The 24,236-nt window shown below is 37.5% G+C and overlaps 1 protein-coding gene across 1 annotated transcript in view; it reads left to right on the forward strand.

Moving 5' to 3' along the window:
* Positions 1–24,236, forward strand: part of BBS9 (Bardet-Biedl syndrome 9) — a 308,094-nt gene that overhangs the window by 22,507 nt on the left and 261,351 nt on the right. The window contains exons 6-9 of the mRNA XM_069859823.1: positions 8,827–9,001; positions 11,797–11,881; positions 13,624–13,807; positions 14,859–14,988. Coding sequence (XP_069715924.1) covers positions 8,827–9,001; positions 11,797–11,881; positions 13,624–13,807; positions 14,859–14,988 — 574 coding nt within the window. The remainder of the gene's footprint in view (positions 1–8,826; positions 9,002–11,796; positions 11,882–13,623; positions 13,808–14,858; positions 14,989–24,236) is intronic.

Consider the following 24,236-nt stretch of genomic DNA (forward strand, 5'->3'; position numbering starts at 1 on the left):
TAGTACAAGATAGTTAAAATCCAAATTTGAAAATTACTGGGTAAGAACAACACAAACATGATGAATGGAGTGGTAGGTATATTAAGAAGTGATGCTATGCTCTTAAAGGCAAAAGAGTGATTACTGATTCAGTCTTGGGTGCCTGAAGTATATTTCTTTCTTTAGACAGTATGGTTCAGTACTGCAGTATGCTTGGAGATCATTTAAGTTCTCTAAATAACTTGTCATATTATGTCATGTCATATTCAATCATATCACAACTGTTAAAACAGGAGCTACTTTATCAATGATATTTGTGTATGATTAGGGATTATGAATGTTAAAGGTGAATGCTTCCATGTCTGAAATGACATGTAGCTTCATATATATTGTAGAATGTGCTATAGTTCTTCTATTCATCATTTTCATGAGGTAATGAAATTGGTAAGAATAAGATTGATATTCATAATCTACATGACAGCAGGAGCTATTACTACTTTTTACTTAAGCAGTAACGCCTCAACACCTCTACTGACCTTTACTTTCTTCTGTTATTTGAATTGTAATATATCTACTAGATTACCACTGCATACCAATTGTAGCTGAAGAGTAGAAATTAATAACTAAATTTTATATTTTAGAAAAGCTTAAATCCTGAAGGTTGTTTTCAGAAGCTGTCCACAAGCATCAGTCTAACTAGTAGTACCTGAATTTTAATTCTATTACAAAATATTTAAGATTTCTGTGTTAGTAAGGGCATTCACTTTCATGTCTTTAAATTGTATGATCTATCAAGCAATATTTAGAACTTTTCAAAACAGCGGAATAGCAGCATAAACATAATTATTTTTGTAATATTTTTTTGAATTATTTTATGCACAATTTTAATTTTTTCCCCTAGTTCTATCTATACCTTTCTTGGGAAGAAAAGATGAAAAATTAGAAGCCTCAGAAACCAAAATACAAATGTGTTCTACTACTGTGCCTTTAAATGTTTTTAAAGCTGATAGCTGTAATGTTTTTGTCTTCATGTTTTAGATAGCAGGGAGCTCCTCTGAAGCTATACATGGAAAGTTAAGTTTCTGGAAGTGGGGCAATCAAATGCAGGTTTATTCTGTAGTGCACTTCTGATGGCAGAGAAATTCATAGGAAACTGTGAAAGGGAAGTTTGAAGACTCTATACCCAGACTTACAGGGCTGTATTCTTGAGAAAGATGTAAAATAATAGTGGAACTGAACAGTTAGCTAATGTAATGTGTTTAGAGGGTTTTCAGTATGCCTGTGAAAGCTGAATGTGAATGTATGTGATTTTGGAATAACGGATGTAGAATAACCATGATCACACAGACATCTAGATTCTTAAGCACTATTTTCTTGTTGTCAAAAATGCCACTAGTTATTTGTAGTATCCAATAGTTATACTTTAAGTTAATTATACCTTAGAGAGGTTGGCGGCAACCAGTGGATTGGCACCTTTTCCTAGTGATCTGTGTTTGTACAAGTTTCTCAGTACTTTTACTGGTTACTTGTAGTTTTATACAGCTGGCTGACTCATAATTTTTCTGGACTGTATTAGTAATGTGATAATAATGTCAGCAACTGTTGGGAGATGCAAGCTAGGTATCACCAAAGGACATGTAGATGTGGCACTCTGGGACATGGTTTAGTAGGCATGGTGTTGGGCTGATGGTTGGACTTGATGACCTTGGAGGTCTTTTTTTAGTGGCCGCCTCTTTTCTTCTGATCTTAATAATACTATGATTAACACTGATAGCATACAAGTGCAAACCATCTCAAGTTTCTTTTAATGATTTCTACTCTTTGCTGATTAGCAGTATGGGATAGGACTAAATCCCATGAACTTTCACAGCCTAGAGGAACAGGTATCTACCATAGTGCCTTGGAGTAGATCAGAGAAACCAAGCAGTGTCGTCTTGAGTGCCTTATTTGAATGATTCTTCTCTTGACTTCATCTACTTCAATTCCATTTCCCAAGCAGGTTCAGGTAAAATGTGCCCAGGACTGTGTGCAGTTCTATTTTGAATATGTCCATGGAAGGATGTTCAGATGGAATTTCATGTGATACAGTTTGTACTTGTTGACACTTGTCTTGTAAATGAGTGCCACAGAGAAGAGTCTATCTCTGTCTGTTCATTCTCTCCCATTAGTTATTTGTGGTCATTGGTGATGATACTTATTGGATGAGGGAAAGGCTGTGGATGTAGTCTTCTTGGACTTCAGTAGAGCCTTTGACACAGTTTCTCACAGCATTCTGATAAGGGAACTGTCTGCGTCTGGCTTGGACAGGTGCACACTCTCCTGAGTGGAAAACTGGTTGGATGGCTGGGCTCAGAGAGTAGTAGTAAATGGAGTTGACTCCAGCTGGAGGCCGGTTACAAGTGGTGTTCTCCAGGGCTCAGTTTGTGGATGACACTAAGCTGGGTAGAAGTGTCGATCTGCTGGAGGGTAGGGAGGCTCTACAAAGGGATCTGAACAGGCTGGACACTGGGCTGAGACCAGCGGCATGAGGTTTAACAAGGTCAAATGCCGGGTCCTGCACTTGGGGCACAACAACCCTGTGCAGTGCTACAGACTAGGGGAAGTCTGTCTAGAAAGCTGCCTGGAGGAGAGGGACCTGGGGGTGTTGGTTGACAGCCGACTGAACATAAGCCAGCAGTGTGCGCAGGTGGCCAAGAAGGCCAATGGCATCTTGGCTCGGATCAGAAACGGCGTGACCAGCAGGTCCAGGGAGGTTATTCTCCCTCTGTACTCGGCACTGGTGAGACCGCTCCTTGAATCCTGTGTTTAGTTCTGGGCCCCTCACCCCAAGAAGGATGTTGAGGCTCTGGAGTGAGTCCAGAGCAGAGTGATGAAGCTGGTGAGGGGGCTGGAGAGCAGGTCTTACGAGGAGTGGCTGAGGGAACTGGGGTTGTTTAGCCTGGAGAAGAGAAGGCTGAGGGGAGACCTCATTGCTGTCTCTAACTACCTGAAAGGAGGTTGTAGAGAGGAGGGTGCTGGCCTCTTCTCGCAAGTGACAGGTGATAGGACAAGGGGGAATGGCCTCAAGCTGCACCAGGGGAGGTTCAGACTGGATATCAGGAAAAAAAATTTTCACCGAAAGTGTCACTGGGCACTACAGAGGCTGCCCAGGGAGGTGGTTGAGTCACCATCCCTGGAGGTATTTAAAAGACAGGTAGATGTGGTGCTCAGGGATATGGTTTATTGGTTGATAGGAATGGTTGGTCTTGATGATCCAAGAGGTCTCTTCCAACCTGGTGATTCTATGGTTCTATAATTTCCTCTGAAACATGTATTTTCCAGGCTGAACAGCCTCAATTCTCTAGCTTCTTATCTGAAATGTGTACCAGTTTATCATCTTTGTGGCCCTTTGCTGGACTTGCTGCGGTATTTCCCTGGTGGGAACAGGACACAGTAGTCTGGATGTGGCCACACCAGTACTGAGTAGCTTCCTTCAGCTTCCTGGTGACACTCTTCCTAATGCAGCCTGGGATGCTGTTGGCCGCTTTTGCTGCAAGGACGCATTGCTGGCTCATGGTATAATTCATCCAGGTGAACCCCTGGTCTTTCTCTGCAGAGCTATTTTCCAGCTGATTGGCCCCAGTTTGTGCTGATGGTTATTCCTTCCTGGGGCAGGACCTCACATTTCTCTTTGACCTTCATGACATTCATGTCTACCTACTTCTCCAGTCTGTGGAGGTCTGTCTGAATAACAGCAGTTTAACCAGTCTTCAGTCCACCTAATTGCACACTTTAAGTAGCGTTGAGTTTATCAGCTTGACTTCATCAGCTTGAACATGGGGATGCTGTGGAAGGCAGCACCTAAACTCAGGGTAAATGCATCCACTGATTTCCTGTCATCCACAAAGCTAGTCACCTCTTTGTAGAAGACAGGTTGGTTAAGCATGTTTTTACCGTTGTAAATCCATCCTGGCTTTTCCTGATCAACTTCTTGTCCTACATGTGTCTGGAAATGGCTTCTATGAGCATTAGTTTCTCCATTACCTTCCCAGGTTCCCTGGATCTTCCTGCTTGCCCCTCTTGAAGATAGTGGACACAGGTAAACCGACAGATGTGATCTATCTAGACTTCGGTAAAGCCCTTGACACGGTGCCCCACAACATCCTCCTCTCTAAATTGGAGAGATATGGATTTGATGGATGGACAGTACGATGGATAAGAAACTGGTTGGAGGGTTATATTCAGAGAGTAGTGGTTAATGGCTCAATGTCCATGTGGAGATCCATGACAAGGCAGATCTGGGACGAGGCTGAAGTTCGCTCTCCCTAAATCTAGGGCTTTGGTCCTGTTTTATGCCCTGCTTATGCATCTGAACTTATGCTGATCATCCTCCTAAACATGTCATAGTCACTGTAGCTGAGGCTTTACTCCAGCCTTCATATCCTTTGCCGGTAAGTATCAGGTCCAGCAGAACACCTCTCTGGTTTGGCTCATCAGTCACCTGAGTTGGGAAATTTTTGTCAGTGTGTTACAGAAACCTCCTAGATTTCTTGTGCCCTGCTGTTGTCCTCCTTACAGATACCAGGCCGGCTCAAGTTTTCACCTTGAAGAACCAGAGCCACCCATATGAAGCTTCTGCCAGTTGTCTGAAAGTTGGCTCATCCACATTTTCCTGATCAGGTGGCCTATAGCAGGCCCTCCATACTGGTCTTCTCAATAATCCTGACTCTTAAGCTCCTGACTGGCTCATCACTGGTCCCCAGGCAGAACTCTATGCATTTGGGGTTCTCTTTTTTTTTTTTTTTTTTGCTAAAATGGACAACTCCTCATCACCATCCTACTCTGTCTAAATGCATCCATTGCAGCACTCCACTCATGTAAGCTAGCCCAGTATGTCTCTGTGATCCCAATGAGGTCAGAGCCCTGTAACTTCCAGTTTCTCCCTATACCTTGTGTGCGGCAGAAACATTTCAGAAGCACTCAGAAAGGCTATGAGAGCTTTATCCCTAAGATTGCTGTTCCACGGATACTTCCTTACTTGGATTCCTGTGCTTGAAGTGATTCCAAATCAGCCCTGTTTTGTTGATTGCTATGTCCCTTCTGTTCATGTCTTCTCAGGGCATTTTGCTTGCATATCAACCGCTCTTTCACCTGATTGTTTCAAAATCTCTCCCTCCCCTGTCATTCCTAATGTAAATTGCTCTCACTGAGTTGGCAAGCCTGTTGGCAAGGATACTTTTGCTGAATTTAATCAGGGGATTCTGTCTCTTCCAAACAGCTGTCCATCCTCAAAGAGGGTCATATGGCCATAAAATGAAACTGCTGTAGATACCTGCAGTGCAACCAGTTGTTGGCCAACAGGGTATATCCTGTCTTTCTTGTGCCCTTCTCCTTCTTCAGAAGGATCCAAGAGGAGGTGTTTAAGGCACGGGTGGACGAGGTGCTAAGGGGCATGGTTTAGTGTTTGATAGGAATGGTTGGACTCGATGATCCGGTGGGTCTCTTCCAACCTGGTTATTCTATGATTCTATGAAAACCAGTGAGGTCTTCATGTCCTTAACCATCACCCCTGGAGCCGTGTCACGCTTCATCCTTTCCAGGTCACCCCTGGGAGTTCCTATGCTTGTCTGGAGTAATTTATGTAAGGTTGTGATTCCCTCATCTGACGCTTTTTAAAAACATTATGAATTCAGGATCGTGTATTTCTGTCAACTTAATGGCTGTCGGGTAAGTACCAGACCTGGCTTGGGAGTGGGGAGGAACTGTGTGACCTGAGCAAGGGGAGCTAGAGCCCCAGAGGGAAGGAGGTGAGCAGGACTGTTACTGCCAGCAGTAGCAAAACATTAGATGGGTTTTGCTCATTTTTCTCCTCATAGCCTTAGTGTGCTTCAAGTAATACTTGTATAGTTGCTACAGTTCTTTTACGAATACATTATTTTTCTTTTTTTTTTTTTTAAATTTTATTTACAGTAATAGTATTTGATTGTGTCAACTGTTAGTGACAAAAAGCAGGATTGCGTGAACCTTAATGTTAAATACCTTTCGAATTCACATATGCATCTTGCTCTATTTTTTAACGGAAGTGTGTAAGGTACTTATTTAGAGATCACTCCATTCATTTCTGAATCATAGGTAAATAAAGTCATTGAAGTGTTTTTGGCTAGTGTTTCAGAGAGTCAGTATAAGCAGCAAACCAAATGTTCATTCAGAATACGATCAGTAGCTGCTGTAACCTCTTGAATGCCATGTATTTCAGGTGCAGAATGTCAGCTACAAGTTATGAATAAATCAGGTAATTCTGTAATTTGTCGTATGAAGAATATTGAAGAGGGTAAATGGTAAAGGCTTAATAAAGCTGCTTCATACAAGCAATTTCAGAGAAAATGTACTAGTTAGGCACATTTAAAAGGGGGAATGTGTGTATGTATATCTAATGTGCTTGTATACTGTTGAATATGTTTATGATTTTTATGAGCAATGAATTCTAAGATTGAACAGAAGCCCTACACCCTGCTTTATAATTTAAAAAGTCTGTGTAGAAAATCCTAGGAAAATTACAGCTCTAAAACAATTGGTCTTGCTAGAAAATGCTTTTGGAGATCTGTGTCAAACCCATAATTCTCTCAAAAATGATTACATTTAGTCAATTGCATTTGCTGTTAACAGAAGGAGAGAGTTTACATTTCCTATTAGGCTGTATGAGTTTAATCTGCACATGGAAAAGGAAACAGAAATATTTCAAGTTTGCAGTGTAGTGCTACGAACTTTAGAATAGTAGAAAAAAAACCCCAAAAGATACATTATTTTGACTGTTACTGAAGTCAAATTGTCAGTCTGACTACTTTTGAGCAGTACTTTAATGATTTCCACATTGAATTGCTTTTGTATAACTTTTTAATTTATTAGTATAGATTCTGACACTTTGCAGCTTAAAAAGATGAGTTTTCATTGTTTCTTAGCTAAGTTTCTTTCCAAAGCCTCCAAGGATTCTTGATCAATGCAGTACTCTTCTCATGTTTAGTAGGGGCTAAGGGATTTTTCTAATATTGAATAAAATTGTTTCCTATATTTTAATTTATGTATTTGTCAATTGGAAATGCTATTATTCCTTTCTAACGCAAAATTTAAATGCTTGATACTGCCAGTTAAAGTTATCCCTCAAAATGGATACACTTCAGTAGTTCTTAAATAGATGAAACCAACAGGACTGCATTAATTAAGAATGACCTTTAAGTTTTTCAGAAAAGGTCTCTGTAGAACGTAAGGGAAGAAAGAAGTGTTGTGATGAAGCGTTTGAGATGTCACCAGTGCTCCTGAAATTACGCTGTTGAAATTCTACAATTCTATCGATATAATTATTGGTGTGAAGGATTGAAGTATGTCGCCTTCTTCACTAGAGACTGAGAGATTCAGCTTTGCCTCTACTAAATGAATGACATGAGTTACATTTTCAAACATCTTTCCTGTCAAATGGTTGACATTTGCAACATGGTTTATAAAAAAATAGGAAACTCTGTAAAAGGGATGATGGAAGGCAAGTGGAAAGAACCCAGCTGCTTTACCTTCCTTCATTTTTTTTTTTCTGTTTTTACCCTAAACTATATTTTTATTCTATGTTTTGATCACAAGGACAAGTAATATGATTTACTGCTGGTCTATTGCACTACTGTTTACTTTTAAGTAGTTAAAGATTCTATGAAGAATCGTAGTGAAGTTGGACAGTGTTTTGCAGTGTGCTTTTACATTTGTTTTTTTTCAGATATTGAATATCTCTTTGACCTTTATTACCTTTAAGTGTAAGAATGATTTAGTCTATTTTTGTTTTGCTTCACCTTCCTATGTTAGAAAACAGTTTTTAAAGGATTGAGGGTAGAGCTTAGTGAAAAAACAATTTGTTTGGGTCCTTCATGCAAAAAGAATGATTTCTGAAACAAAATGGAGTATTCTAATGGAGGTGAATAGACATTCTGAATTACAAGTATTTCATTTTTTGTTTGGCTTATCTCTGAATTCAGAAGAAATACTTCTGTCAGCTTCAGAAGGTGCTAGTCTTACTGGTATAGCTCTCACTTTGAATGCACACAAAATATTGTTTGAATGTCTACCTTGCATATGAAATGCTAACTAGATAATCAGCTTCTGATCTCAGAAGTCTTTAAAATGAGACTTGGAATTTAGATTAGTATACTTGAGGCATAACAAGTCATGTTTTTAGTCATGTCTCGAGATGGCTGAATAATGGACAAGGCTTGAAGTAATTTACTCCAAACTGTTTTTTTTTTTTTTTTAATTTAGTTTTTTTAGTCTTATTGGTAACTCCGAGTGGGCCTGTTTTGTTTTTTCCTTCCTAGAAGAGAGAAAATGTGAATGGAAAGTGTGTATTATTTTCACAATACATCCTTATGGGCCTTCCTGTTATGTTGCTTAAGTAGATTTCAGAGAGTGGAATATGTTATTTTTAAACCACAGTTGTTATGACTGCTTATAAGGTATATAGACATTTAAGAACCAGAATAATTTGCGGTTCTGGGAGTATTGAAACATTTCTTGAAACTGAAATGGTAATAGTTATATCTTCAAGGATTTTGGATTGAAATACAATATCTAACTCTTTTATGCTCTTAATATATTCTGAATGTTATTCCCCCCAAAATCTAGTTTGTTTATTTTAGTAAATAAGCTTTTATTGAGGTTGGACTATTTAGTGTTCTTTCTCATGGTAAACACTTGTGTAAATTAAAATTAATCTTATTTTTGTTAGGGTTACTTATAAGTACAAATTTAATTTACTAGCAATTTTAAGATTGAAACTATTTAAATAACATTGATTTGTTTCCTTTGTATTTCTTTTTTTTTTGCTTTCCTTAGGTCGAGATTTGATATGCATACAGTCCATGGATGGGATGCTTATGCTGTTTGAACAGGAAAGCTATGCTTTTGGCCGTTTTTTACCTGGTTTTCTTCTGCCTGGTCCCTTGACTTACAGCTCTCGGACAGATTCTTTCATTACAGTGTCTTCTTGTCGACAAGTTGAGAGTTACAAGTATGTGTTCACATTCAGTAATTACAGCATATTTTGGTACTATTATTTAGTATGTTAGCAAATTAAAAGTAGTTATGTCTGAGTTTTGTTGCCTTTCCTAACACTGTATCCCAAAGCAGGTGGTAGGTAGTTGCAGGAAAGAAGGAAAGGCCCCAGTTTTGGGCCTTTTACTACCTGAAAGACATTGACAAGGAGGCATGAACAAGAAGGGCAATGAAGTTAGTGAAGAATCTGGAGCGCGAGTCTTAGGAGGAGCAGCTGAGGGAACTGGGGTTCTTTAGCCTGGAGAAGGGGAGCCTGAGGGGAGACCTTATAACTCTCTACAGCTGCCTGAAAGGAGGCTGTAGTGAGGCGAGCGTTGGAAGTGGCTAATATAAAGAGGGTAGGTCTACAATTCAGAAGAATCTGTCCAGCTGGAGAAATGGGAAGACAAGTATCTTAAGGATTTTTTCAGAAGTAATCATATCAAAGAAAATAAGAAAGCCACTTTTTATAGATTGCATATAATTAGGAATCTGATCTGTGTTAATCTAACACAATGCTTTGTCACATTACCCTGCTCTATCACCTGGATACACTCTTTTTATTATGGTGCTTAAACTTGATCAGATGGCTTTTGGATTCTGGATATTGCATGAGCAGATAATAGACAATGCGTACTGTTTTCTTAATACATGAAAAGATATATGTGCTGCAAGTAAAAGTAATTTAGTAGGAAATTTATGTTATTTTTCTAAGAAATAAGTTAGAATTTATTAATATTGTTAAGAAATAAATATTTTTCTTAAAATGAGTATCTCGTATGCTTTCATTATGTTTAGATTCTTGGATTTTACAACAAACGTGGCTGAAATTTTTCCTCAGTCTGTCACTTATTCACAAGTGTGCTATCTTGATTTTAGGAAGGTATAATTTTAAAGGATTCTTCATTTCAATTCAGGTTACTGGTCTTTGGTGCCAACTGTAAAGACACTGTGGCATGCCAATCTCTAGTGTCTGTCTGAACTATTAGAACATTGGAATACAGTTAAGTAATCTTTCTAAAGTGAAGGAAATAGACATGGTAAGGAGAGAAGAGTTTATTTTCATGGTTGTATTAAACATGGGTTTTTTTGTTTTATTATAGTAAATGAAAAATATAGCAGTTACATCTAGTGTTTTTTAGCAGAACAAGTTGCCCAATTGCAAATTAATCACCTTCTGGTACCTCATACAGACCAATGCCTTAATTTGAAAGCAATATTTCCTGTGTTGATTCTGGATTCTTTTGAGATCTAAAAGTAAAGTGCTTTTAACTTAAATGATAGATGAATTGAAAGTTTGCATTGGTCGTCTGTTGCTTGAGTTTTGTGATGAAAGGTTTGTGTGCAGGTCATGGTACTTAAATACCAGTACATGTTCCTGTTCAGTGGGATTTTGCTTTGAAAACGGTGTATTAGTCCCTGATTAGTTAATAAAATTATAATGTGCTAGCCAAGACTATCAATAAAATATGGTGAATATGGAAAATTTTACTAGGTCAGAATCTGCAACTTCTCTTATAAATGTGTTAAACTGAAAAAGTGAATTTATTCACATGGAGGATGCTTAAAGACATGACAGTTGTACTAAAAGCTAATACTCAGTATTTTTAACTAGGTCATATCATACACCTTAAGCAATTCTTACTCGAAGTACATAGCTTACTTCTGTAAGTAAATGATTTTAGAAATTAAAATCCTTCAGTAACGAGCACCACAATACCTGCATCTGAAATGTGATGGGTCCCGGTGTCATAATTTTAATGTATAACTTTGACAGGATACAAAAATATGTACTTCTCTTTTTTATACTTGAATTGGAATCTGCAGAATTGTATTGGTTTGAACATATGAGCTGCTGATGTTCCATGGCTTCTAGAACAGAATGCTATCTTTTGTACAAGTTATTTGGTTCTGTTTATTTTTTTTGTTGTTGTTATTGTTTACTTCACTTCTGTAGGAAACTAGTATTTTACAGGTTACCTAATGTGCATACATTAAAAACAGGGTAGTTCAGTAAGTTTGGACACCCGCACAAATTCAGGAAAGAAATAGTTGCAGGAGAACAAATGAAGACACAGTTTGAACGTTGAGGATTGCATAGGTGTAAATGAGGATGGATAGATATGTGGAGTCTTATAGCAGTTGGCATCTTTTGTCTTCATTGCCAATTTTTCATAGTATAGTTGATTGGCAGTTACAAAAACCCAAATCCTCAAACCTCCGATGTTTTGCTAAATATGTCAACTGGTGGTGCCAGCTCACTGTTATCTAGTGGATTAGAACCACTTAGTTTACTTAATGGGTGTGCTTGAGGGTGTAACTGTTAGGTATAGCAGACTGTATTTTGGGGTAGGTTAGGAGGTTTTTTTTAAACTTAGTAAGAGCACAGAAGCTTCGTTTTTATTTAAATTCTAATTTCACAGTTTATAAATATGTTGGTTTCTTGCTTCTGTATTCTTTATAGCCTAAATTACTATCCTCTAATATTTTTTGCAGTTGAGTTTATTTTAACACCAGATAAAATCTGAATAGACGCATTTGTTTTAATTTCTGCCTTTAGACTTAGCAGTTATCCTACAGTGATATTTATTTTAACATCTTTGCTCATGATAGATGTGTTGCAGTAGGCTTTCTAACAATTCTTTTAGACCGTGCTTTCACTGCGTAAGTGTACTGATACTATAATTATTGTATTTTGTTTTTACTCTGTGTAAGGGCATTAACAATGAAGATATATTTTATTTTTTTACTTCTTTAAACTTCCTATAACAGATACCAAGTGCTGGCATTTGCAACAGATGCTGGTGAAAGACAAGAAACAGAACAGCAAAAACATAGTTCTGGAAAAAGGCTTGCGGTAAAACCTGTTTATTTTACATAACCTGTATGGTACGCTGCATACATGTTAGAAAGACCAATGCTAAGTAACAAATGGAAACATTTTCTGCTGACAAAGGACCTGATCCAATTGCCATTAAAGGAAATGGAAAGACTCCAGCAGATTACTGTTAAGATTTCTTTGGGCCTCAGTTGTTTAAGGTTGAGCCTTAAAACTCACTGTTTTTCTAAGGAAGGAAAAAGAAAGAACTGTCTACTGGAAATAATTATTTGTAGTGCAGAGCCTAAACTATAGTAAAACAGATGAATAGGTACATCTGAAATATCACTCATGTTTTTAATTTAAGTCTGTTTGTGACTATATATTGGACTTAAAAAATTAACGTCATTCTACTTGGGGGGGGATCCTTTGTACTTGGAGAACTCAGCAGTGAAAAATGTTTCCATAAATAGTCAGTATCCTGGACTCTTTTTGTCAAAAACCTGTGGATTCAATTGTCTTCAGGATGTCCCTGTGACTGAGTTGTTTAATATTTGAGCTTCTTCCTATTAAGAGGAGAATTTCATCCTCTGTGGTCCTGCAGTAGAATTGCTTGACTGCTAAATATAGTGCATAAAATGCTAATTCAGCATATTTCAGGTTTTACACTAAAATACTGGGAGAGCGTCTTCCTTCCAGTGGCTAGTCATAGAATTTTTTCAAACTATAAGTCAGTCAGAATACTACATTTTGCTTTAGGAGAAGGCATAGTTTTTAGATAAGGAATTTGGAAGCTTTATCACATATGCTACAAATTAAATACTTAGAAAAATTTTAAATGAGAAGCACACATGGAGACAAATGTAATAAGTCTGGCTTTCTTTCCACTTTGATTTTTAAGATGGCACTTCCAGCTTCATATATCGGATATGCCAGTATGTTTATCAACACGTTTTGTTCTTTAAGCAAAATGAGTGATACTGTTTGTATAGGAAATGCTGACAATTGAACTTGCCTATTTTTTGACTTCAGAAATTCTGAATTTCGGTTTAACCATCTTGGTAGCAATCAAAAGCAATTTTTGTGTGTGTGAATCAGTTAAAATTTCTCAGAGGAACTGAAATAATAAACCAATAAAATTTATCAATAAGTGGTGGTGTTGTTTATGATGTTTAAGATGTTAACGATATAGGTGAGGTGGGATTTGTAAGCATTTTCTTGTATCGAGTTATGTAGTTGGAAGAGTAGACAAGTTGTAATATACACAAACATTATTCAGATTGGAGGGTTTACATTAGTGGCTGGAAATATGAACATTGACTAAAACATTGTCTGTTTTTCTATTTCCATTTATTCACAGAATAAGTGACCATCTAGCTTTGCTTTTAATATCTAGGGACATGTACAGAGGCATATTTAAATGATTCTAATAATCTTTTCTTGTGTTTAGTAGTTGAAGTATAAAAAAAAATAATTTTGAATGGAATGTGTATTTTAAAATGTAAATATAATTAAGTGAACTGCATAACCATCAATTCATGACTGTTTCCAAAGGTGGATGATGTTTTTGTTGCTTTGCTCACAATAAATAGTCACCAACTAACTTAAAAATAAGAGGGTAACTAATAATTTCTCATTGAAAAAGACAACCTTGATTTACTTTTCTATCTGTGTTAATGATATTCAGGTAATGTGATAAGTTCTAAGACTTCTCTATAAAAATTTTTGTCTTTAATACGCAGCTGTCAACTGATCTCTGAAGCTTGTTTTTTCTTTTGAAGGTGGATTGGGTTTTAAACATCGGAGAACAAGCACTGGACATATGTGTCGTCTCCTTTGATCAGGCAGTTTCTTCTGTTTTTGTGCTTGGTGAGAGAAACTTCTTTTGCCTTAAGGATAATGGGCAAATTCGATTCATGAAAAAGCTCGATTACAGTCCGAGCTGCTTCATCCCTTATTGTTCAGGTTTGTAAAAAGAAAATTCAACTTAACTTTAGCTTGGTTACTTTTACCGCTAAGTGTTTGATATTTTTTTCTTTTTTCTTTTTTCCTTCACTGAATAAGTATATTTTTTCTGAATAAGCTGTTGATATGTAGACAGTGTGTAATCAGAACTCTCTTACTGGATGAAGCAGATTATCTTCAAATGGTTACTTAGTGTGAACTGTTGTTATTTTTAGAATCTACGTAGGTATTTTCTTATCACCAAGTTGAGGTGCTTGTCTAGTATTTGGGTAAGTTTACCCAGACTACCAAAGCCACAAACATGGAAGAATGAGATATTTTTGGAAGAGTAAACTAGTGTTTGATGACCTTCTGTCATTTACAGATAGTTAAAAAACCCAAGCGAATTCTACTGTTAGGAGATGAAACTAACTTCTTACATTGTATGGAAGCAACTTGGTTGGATGCCATTATAAAACTGCAGATTCTTCATAGTTTTTGAAACATTAGTGTAGAATAGCTACCTGATAAATTTTTGATGCCATGTCTTATTTGAGACTTAATGTCATTTTGTCATTTTGGACTTAATAGGTATGATCTTAACAATCTTCACATTTTATACTTTGATTTAGCTTTGATTTAAATTACGCTATAAATAAAATCTATAAATGCATACATCTTTAATCGGTATTCACAGGTCAGTGAATTAATGAAGAGTATATGTAGCTGATATTTAACGAATGTGTATCCTGTTATATCTGTCCTACCATGCTAACACAGCAATTATGATTCATTGTTAGGCATGTCTTAAATTACCAAACATGGCTAGAACCTCTGAAGGTTGTGGTATGTGTTATGTAGTATGCAAGTGAAATTGGTATTCATAATTAATCACGTATATTCTTTGTTATTGTCAATGTAACTGTCATAACTTCTGACACTATTTGTACTAATTTATAACTACTAATGGCTTAGAAATGAAAGAAAAAATAGCGTAATGACCTAAGTCTCAGAGAAGAGTACTGACATTTGAAAAGCTTTTATCTTAAATCTGGTTTTATGTCTTTAACAGTGAAAGAAGGAACAATAAACACTCTAGTTGGAAACCATAACAAGATATTGAATGTTTATCAAGATGTTACACTGAAATGGGCTGCTCAGCTTCCTCACATTCCTGTATCAGTAAAAGTAGCAAATTTACAGTAAGTAACTTGTTAAAGTTTGCTTTTTTCAGATAAATTTCCAGTTGTGAAATTTGCATGTAGATCCTAACAAATAGTCCTGAGCTATTTAACAAAAAAGCTTGCTTGTGAAAAGGCAAATTCAAAGTGATTTTTCTTTGTTTCATGAATTATTGATTTCATTAATGAGCATACTGTTAATTCTAGAAGAATACTAGAATTTTGGTACTGTGCTTTAGATTGCAAAACTTCACTTTTAATTCTTTTAAAGAAGAAACTACTCCACTGGAGGTATGAGACCCCAGATTCTACCTGCCCTCAAGAAAAACAGCAATCTGGTAGGATCCTTCACTGAGACAGGAAAATAGGGAATCTAATTGAAAATCTGCTCTTTATTAAGGATTTAAGAGTATTTGAATTCCAGAGATGGTTTGTTAGAACAGAATATTCAGCTCCAGTGTTAAACTGTAGAAATTAAGGAATCATTTAAATTACTCAGAACTGTAGTGGAAGAGACAGCCTTTTGTAACATACACATACAACGGGTCAGGGAAAAACTGGTTGGATGGGGCATTGAGTGTAGAGAGGTTATGACATGTTGATAACTTCTACTGAGTCTGTCATTGAACAACTACAGAGAAGTTCAGCTAATGTTTTTACAGTCCAGTTTGTGCCTGTGGTGTGTGCCAGCAGAGCTGTGGTAGGTGCTGACTGCCCAGTGCCTGTGGCCATATGTAATGCAGTAGAACTGTCTCTGTCAGGTAGATGACTTCTGATCCCCAGCAGGCTTCTGGCTGCTGTGCCAACATACACTGGGCAGTGGAATACTTGATCGTGTCATGTGTTTTATCTCTTAACAGACGAAAATGCAACATCTGACTAACTACCGTTACTGATATATGCAGAATAATCTGAGGCATATTTTTGTTTTGTTTGGTACTAATGGTTACCTAATGATCATTTAGTAATTCCCAATTTAAGTTTTTGAGACTCCCTGAAGAGAGTTGTTCAAACTATCATCCAACAGGTCTTACAAGTAAATTATAAGGAATAGTCTCAGTGGGCCAGTTAGTATAAAACAAAAGTTAATTATACAGGGTATGACTGTGCAGTCTTTGAAGCTTGGAAAAAATATTTGTGTCAGGAAAAGATTGAACAAGGGCATTGATTTTTACAACAGCAGATTGTACTAATATATACAATTATTTGTTTGGAAACTCATGTTATTGAACCATCCATTTCAATAATGCATCTAAGAAGTTTATGCAGATTCTGCCTGTTCCATGTGAACTTTAACACTCGGTACTTGATCTTGTTGAGAATTTTGAAAGCCTACTAATTTGTTGCAGATCATTTTGCTAGTTGGATTCAGAATTCCCACAGACCTAGTAATGCTAGGGTTTGGTTTGGGGTTTTGTTCTGTAGAGGGTGGAGAGACAGCAATATAATTACACAAGCCCCTTTATACAGGTACTGGTAAATAAAGGAATGTCTGTGGGAATAGACCAAATAGCCTAAAAGGCAGGGAGAATTCTAGGACTAGTGTTTCAGAGCTGTGCTGCTTCTGGCTTTCTGTTTAAAAATATACAATATTCTTTTACTTCTTTCTGACATTAAAAATAAAGATGAGCTAAATGGCAAAAACTGTAGTAAAGCTTGTAGAAGTAGCAATTTGGCTTAAACAAAAAATGTGTTCTTTGGTTTTGACTGTTTTGAAAGGGAATTATCTGACTGGATGTGATGATTTTCTGATACCTAACTCAAGAGAGGCCTCTGTCTCAGCTGGGGCCTCTGGGCACTACTGTAACATAAATAATAAGTGCTTTAATAAGCATAGAGTTGTTAATCCTACACTGCTGAGAGATTGAAGTGCCTTACGTATGACATATGTCAATTAATTACTTTCACATCCTTTCCACTTTTATTGCAATGGTACTTACAAAGTAAACGGAGCATTTTGAAAGCAGTTGTCTCTACAGGTCATGTATGTTTATCTGCATTTTCTTGTTGGCATAATATCTATTACTACTAAAGTGTAGCTTTAGTTTGCTGGGTGAGAGAAGTTATTTTATGTAAGTCCTCTTGGGGCAGTGATAGTGATTGCCTACATTTTTTTTGCCCTCTCTTAAAACCTGAGTGCTCTCTGTCAGGAAATTGAAAATTTCCTTATAAAAGCTTGTGATTGTAAACTTGAACTACAGGCAAAAATTTGAGAGTTTATCTTATTCTGTGTTTTACCTGAAGATCTCTATAATTGTGATCACTGACCTGGAAGTTCAATTCTAATCATTGTTAAAGAACTTTGTCCTTTATTTTGTTAGAAATATATATTCTAGCTCTGTTAACGTATAGTACTTAATAACTCCTTATGGTGTTTTAATATCATGGGGACTCCTACATGCTTAACACTGCCTGGATTGCTTCTGAGGTAAAACCACTTACATTGACAATCTGGATTAATTTAAACTGCTTAGGACTTTGTTTCAGCACAAATTCGTCTTCCCATCGATAAGCCTGCTTGTACAGTTACATTTTTGCACACCCTACGTTGTCTTCCTTAAAGTTATGGCTATGCAAAAGCTTTCTCACCGAAGCTGAAACTTGTGAAGGAAACAGTTCAGGTGTTTTGCCTGAGTTGACCCCAAACAACCCCCCCAAAACCAAGAAAAAAACCCATTCTAGAGTGTTTTGAAGAGTAACTGTCCATCTGTTGCAAGTAGAACAGCTGAAATTTGTGAAGTTACACAAAAGAATTGCAAGAATTCCTACTTCTCTCAAATTTTCAATGTTGAAATGGTAATTGTGAGTAGCAGTATTTGCTTGGTATCCACCATAATTATATTAAGATCTTAGCACTGAATTCAAAATGCATTTTTTCTTGCTCATTAGTTTCCATTTTTCTGTTCCACCAGAGATGGCTTCTCTAAGACCCTCCTTGTGCCTCCACATCTCCTTTAAAAAGGAAATTTAATGAGCAGTATATCTTAAATTCATAGATTATCAATTACATGAATTTGTCACATTTTGATAGTTGAGATATGGTAGATTTTCTTTTCTCTCTTTCCCACTCATAATTCAAGTTGTGTGGTGAGCAAGCTCGTAAGAATATGGTTCCCACAAAGCTGTTCAGAGTTCTTGTTAGCTAAAGCACCTCATATAAAAGTAATTTTTTTCCTATTGGCAGGGATTTGAGCCTGTAAAGGCATGTGACTTAATACTCCCCCACCAAAAAGGCAGGTTATGTTTGCCTGAATCATCTCAAATAACATCTTCAGAAAGTAGCAGAAAATCACTTTTTAAGGGCCTATCACAAGTCATATTTGTTTTTCTGTGCCTGAATTATTCTGTCTCCATTTTATATCCATAAAAGGTCCTTGGAGTAGGTTGAAATACTTAGACAGCTACTTTTCTGTTTATTTGGCACTAATTCACTTGGCAAAGCTGTTCCTAAGAGTAGTGTGTTTTAATGACCGATTGATTGCACTAAATATTACTTTGACCTGGCTGGCCTGAAACTAGAACATTACGTTAAGGTGCATTCACTCTGAGGTAAAAGAGTTCATATTGCTTGCCTCAGGGATGTTTCCATCACAAACATCTAAAATGCCTTTGCGGATTACGTTAAAACCACATAGATAGAGCATTATCATAGTTGTAGGAAAGGGATTTCTATTTTGATCACTTCCAAGTTACAAGCTTGGTTTTGCAATAGGTAAGCATGAACCCTTGAAATCAGGGACTTTGTTTCTTCTGGACATTTTTAAAGTTTACTAGGCTTGATTTTACGACTAGGTTTTGTTTGTGTACAGCCTTCAAGTTATATTTGATAAGCTGGTGAGTGAAAGGTTGCCTGACTTTTTTTGTTTTGAACTGAAATAGACTTAAAACTTCCTCAAATACTACTTTTTTTTTTTTTTTTTTCCCCAAGTCAGTATTTCATGTTGTCACTAGTTTTGGTTCATTGTGCTTTTGGCTATCCATCAAGAAATAAGTTTGGTGGTATCTATAGGGCAAAAAAAATGTTGATTTCATGTGGAATTTATTAGCAGGCACAGTTCTCAATAGTAAACTAGTCTTGTCTTGAAGTTTAGAAGATGTGTAGTGGGAAAGAAAATTCATCCCTCTCCATTTAATCTTATGGGAACTCTTACTACTTTAGGCACCAGTTTATCAGTGAACTTTATGTTCTAATGAAAGATATTTTCACCTTCAGCCTCACTGAAATGTAATTAGAAATACCTAAAATACAAAGCTTTAGAGCTGCCTATAGTGCTTGTCTATAGGTCATTGGATGCTTTGTGTATGTAGTGCCTTGTACTTTTAGGAGCCATGTCTGGAAATTAGAATATGGGAACCAACATTCATTTGTGAGCATTTATGTGTACTATATTTGTGAGCAGAATGACTGTTCTTTGTGGAAGAAAGATTCTTGAAGCAAATAACCCACAAAAAGACACATATGTCTTGTAAAATGTGTAGTTTCTTTTATTACAAGGAGTTGACAGGTATGGGCGAGTTGGTGAAAGTTACTAGAATCCTCGCTTTCACTTTCATTTATTTGACAGTTAAATATAATTTTAGTTAGTAATAGAACAGCATCATTTCTGAAGGGGAAATATAAAGCAGTCTGGAAAGGTTTTTTTGACCAGAAGTAATTTATCACTTTTTAAGAAAAAGAATTTATGAGTTTCTTAAAATATTAGATTTCCAGAATCCAATATTTTACCTTGAGTTAAGCTAGTAAATTGATTTTTATTATTTGGGATGGAGAAAAAATAATTTTCTTTTTAAACAAAAGTAACTGTTGAAAAGCCAGGAAATAAAAGTAGTCTTCTTATGTTCAAAACACCAAGCAGGGTGGTATAGTAAGCTTTCTCCATGCTGTAACTCTTTATGAACTTCAAGTCTACCTAAGTTTATACTGAGGAATGATACCACAAAAATATCACAGGGTTCCATGTTTTCACCAGATTCTGTTTTGCTTATTTTGCAATAAAAAGGTGACTTTCTGTTAATTGCTAGAACACTACAACTTACTATGGTATTTGAAATTTACTTAGTTTATTTAATTTTGTTATTGCTTCTGCAAGTATGATCACTGCCTACTTGACTATAGGGGTCATGCCTGAACTCATAACATTAGTGTTGTGGACCACCAGCCTATTAAGATTGTGTCACTTTGGGTTGGAAGGGACCTTTACAGGTAATCTAGTCCAACCGCTCTGCAGCAGCAGGAACATCTTCCACTAGATCAGGTTGTTCCAATCCCCATCCAAGGTGATCTTGAATGTTTCCAGGGATGGGGCCTCTGCTACTTCCCCGGGCAACCTGTTCCAGTGTTTCACTACCCTCACTGTAAAAAATTTCTTCCTTACATCCGGTCTAAATCTATCTGCCCTTAGTTTAAAACCATTATTCCTTTGTCCTATCGCAACAGGCCTTGCTAAAATGTCTGTCCCCAGCTTTCCTGTGACCCCTCTTTAAGTACTGGAAGATTGCTATAAGGTCTTCCCAGAGCCTTCTCTCTTCCAGGCTGAACATTCCCAGCTCTCTCAGCCTGTCCTCATAGCGGAGGTGCTCCAGCCCTTGGATTATTTTTGTGGCCCTCCTCTGGACCTATTCCAACAGCTTCATGTCCTTCCTGTGCTGAGGACCCCAGATCTGTACACAGAACTCCAGGTGAGGTCTCATAAGAGTGGAACAGAGGGGCAGAATCACCTCCCTCGCCCTGCTGGCCACGCTTCTTTTGATGCAGCCCAGGATATGGTTGTCTTTCTGGGCTGTGAGCGCACATTGCCAGCTCATGTTGAGCTTTTCATCAATCAGCACCCACAAGTCCTTCTCTGCAGGGCAGCTCTTAATCACATCATCCCCCATTGTGTACTGAAACCAGGAATTGCCCTGATCCAGGTGTAGGATATTGCACTTGACCTTGCTGAACCTCTTGAGGTTCATATGAGCCCATTTCTCTAGCCTGTCCAGGTCCCTCTGGATGACATCCTGTCCTTCTGGTGTGGCAGCTACACCACACAGCTTGGTGTCATCTGCAAACTTGCTGATGGTACAGTCGCTCTTTCTGCTTTATTGCTAATGAAAATATTAAACGGTCAGTGGTCCCAGTACAGACTCCTGAGGGACACCGCTTGTCACATATCTCCATCTAAACATCGAGCCATTGACCACTGCCCTGTAGATGTGACCATTCAACCGATTCCTTTTTACAGACTTAAGTAATAAATTCAAAGTATCATTGTGTAGGTTGAGATGTGGGAAATATGACACTGCAGCTTACTGAATCATCTCAAAGTTATTGACTTGAGATGCTGTAGCAGTGTCTAATTTTTGTACTACTTTTAAGACAAAATAATTTAAGTCTAGAATTCTTATGTTCATCTTGTAATGAGTCCTTGTTCCCCTTGCAGGAATAATGAAGAAGCAGAGACTGTTTGACCAATGAAGGGCTGAGAGTTAGGTTTCCCTGTAATGATGCTAATGACTGTTTGAATTTTTGTGTTGTCCCATGTGGTACTGATACTGCACTTTCCTTTCTCTAGGAATATCCTCACTTATGTTATAGTTACACAGCTGCATTACAAGAGGCTATTTTACAATACTTTAAAATACTTAAAATTTAGTTTTGGAGGCAATGATTTCTAATGTACTTAAGGAATATAGTCTCTTCCTGTGTGCTGAGTTATCCTTTTACTCCTACCTGCCTCTTTTCTTTTTTCTTGCATCTTTTCTAAGAAAAGCATGTGTAATATGCTAACAGGAGTAGTGTAAAAAGATGTGTATGGTTTTTAGTTATCTAGCCTGTTTTGCTTGAAGGTAGTGATTTTCTTGCTACCTATCATTGAGCTTTCTGTTTTGCCATATACTACTACATGCATGTGGCGTTCATTCTTCATAATCAGAGATGACTAGTTAAGGATACTTACTGATAAAAGTGGATATTTTGGGTTTACATGGCAAGGTTTTGGTAGTAGGGGGTGGCAACAGGTGACTTCTCTGTGAAGCTACTAGAAGCTTCTCCTAAATCCAATAGAGCCAATGCCAGCTGGCTTCAAGATGGACCTGCTGCTGGCCAAGGCTAAGCCCATTGGTGGTGGTAGCATCTCTGGGATATCATATTTAAGAAAGGGAGAAAAGCCCTGCACATTTGCAGGTGGAAAGAGGTGTGAGAATTTGTGAGAAACTGCTGCAGACACCAAGGTGAGTGAACCCATGGGGGTTAATGGTAGAGCAGATATCCGCCTGCAGCTCTTGGAGGACCCCTCACTGGAGCAGGTGGATGTGCTTCGAGGAGGCTGGGAACCTGTGGGAAGCCTGCGCTGGAGCAGGATCCTGGCAGGGCCTGTGGCCCCATAGAGAAAGGAGCCCATGCTGGAGCAGGTTTGCTGGCAGAACTTTTGGTCCCGTGGAGCAGTCTGTTCCTGAAAGACTGCACCCTGTGGAAAGGACTCACCCTGGAGCAGTTTGTGAAGAACTGCTGCCTGTGGGAAGGACCCACATTGGAGAAGTTCATGGAGGGCCCCATAGTGCAAGAGTGTGAAGAGGAAGGAGCAGCAAATACAACATGGGACTACAACCCCCATTGCCTATCCACCTGTGCTGCTGTCTACGGGAGGAGATAGAGAAACTGGTAGTGAAGTTGAGCCTGGGAAAAAGGGAAGGGTGGAGAGGAATTGTTTCAAGATTTTTTTCCTCATACCTCTACTCTGATTTAATTGGTAATAAATTAACTTAATTTCCCTGAGTTGAGTCTGTTATGCCTTTGACAGTAATTGTTGAGTGATCTCTCCTTTTCCTTATCTCAACCCATGAGCCTTTTGTTTTATCTTCTCTCCCCTGACTAGCTGAGTAGCTCGGTGAGCACTTGGCACCTACCCAAGGTCAAACCCACCACAGTAGGGAAGTTTTTTTGCTTGACACTCTGGTGTGCCACCTTTGACTTGTCAGTGTTATTCTTGGCCTTGGCTGTTTGAGGACAATATGAGCAAGAATGAATGCCTGCAAAAAATTCCTGATGCTTTAACCCTAGGTTCAAACCAGTATGTGAGGAATGGTTGGGTGTTTTTTATGACTTAATAGCTTACTGTGTATTCCGGTACTCTGTTTCTGTCCGTTTCTACCCATTAGTCTGCAGCTTGACTGCAAGGCTGAAAAGTATGGCTCTGGTGACTTTGGCCAATAACAGATTGTCCCTGTGTGATCTCCAGTGTACTTGAAGCACAAGCCCAGTGATGTGTGCTGCTGCGCTTCAGGATTTTGTTTCATGTTTTGAAGGGCAACAAAATACAGAGATATTTATTGTTTCTTGCATTTAAAAAAAATCTCATCTTTACTCCCAACACCAAACAAGAATTTTACAGTTATTTTGAAACATGATTAATTTCCAGATTTGAAGACACATGTAACCCAACATTCTCAATTAATTTAATTTAAATGAGGTGTGTGAGTCAAAGGATTTGAATTCTGATGTATAGCCCTTGGTTGAAAATATGCTTTATGAAGTTTTAGCTTCTGGTATTTTTTTAAGAAAATTAAAATCTGCTATCAATTTGCAAGTGAGAAAATATTGGTCTGGTCCAAATATGAACTCGAAAGGATAACTTGTTCTCTGGCACAGAATCGTAGTCCATTGAGTGGTTAGATGAACATATTTTGTGTAGCTGGGCTCTCCAAAGAGTGGAAAGGCAACAGGAACTGAATTTAACTGGAAAAAAAAGGAAGAAATATTGCAGTTGAATTCAGTATATACGGTGTAAAAGGGTAATAGTGGGTGGAGTCAAAATAAACCCCCTTTCATTGAATTTCTTAGCTATCCAGATCCTTGGAAATACTTTGTTCTTCATTCCAGCCCATCTGTTACTCCTTATTATAACTGACATCACCACAGCTACCACAACTGTTAAAGAATTACTGTATAAAAATGGTGAAACTTAGATATAAAACCAGCAAAACTTAGCACTTATTACATGGTTTTATGGAAAGAAAACTGCAGGAATCAAACTTTACAGTTTGTTGAAAGATTTTTCCTTTTTCTGTGTATAGTAGTACTGTAATAGAAGCGATGCCAGTAGTGATGGACAGTATGAACAGTTCAGTTACATACGTTTGTGTGTATGTATATATAAAAATAAATATTTGAGTGTTCTGTAAGAATGTTGCTTGATCTGAGATGTTAAATGTGGAGAAATCTAGAATCTTTCTACTTAAATGTAATTGCATTTTAAAGAAATATTTTTAAGAAAAAGAAAAATTATTGC

The sequence above is a fragment of the Phaenicophaeus curvirostris genome, chromosome 6, assembly GCF_032191515.1.
Source record: "Phaenicophaeus curvirostris isolate KB17595 chromosome 6, BPBGC_Pcur_1.0, whole genome shotgun sequence".
Classification (NCBI taxonomy): domain Eukaryota; kingdom Metazoa; phylum Chordata; class Aves; order Cuculiformes; family Cuculidae; genus Phaenicophaeus; species Phaenicophaeus curvirostris.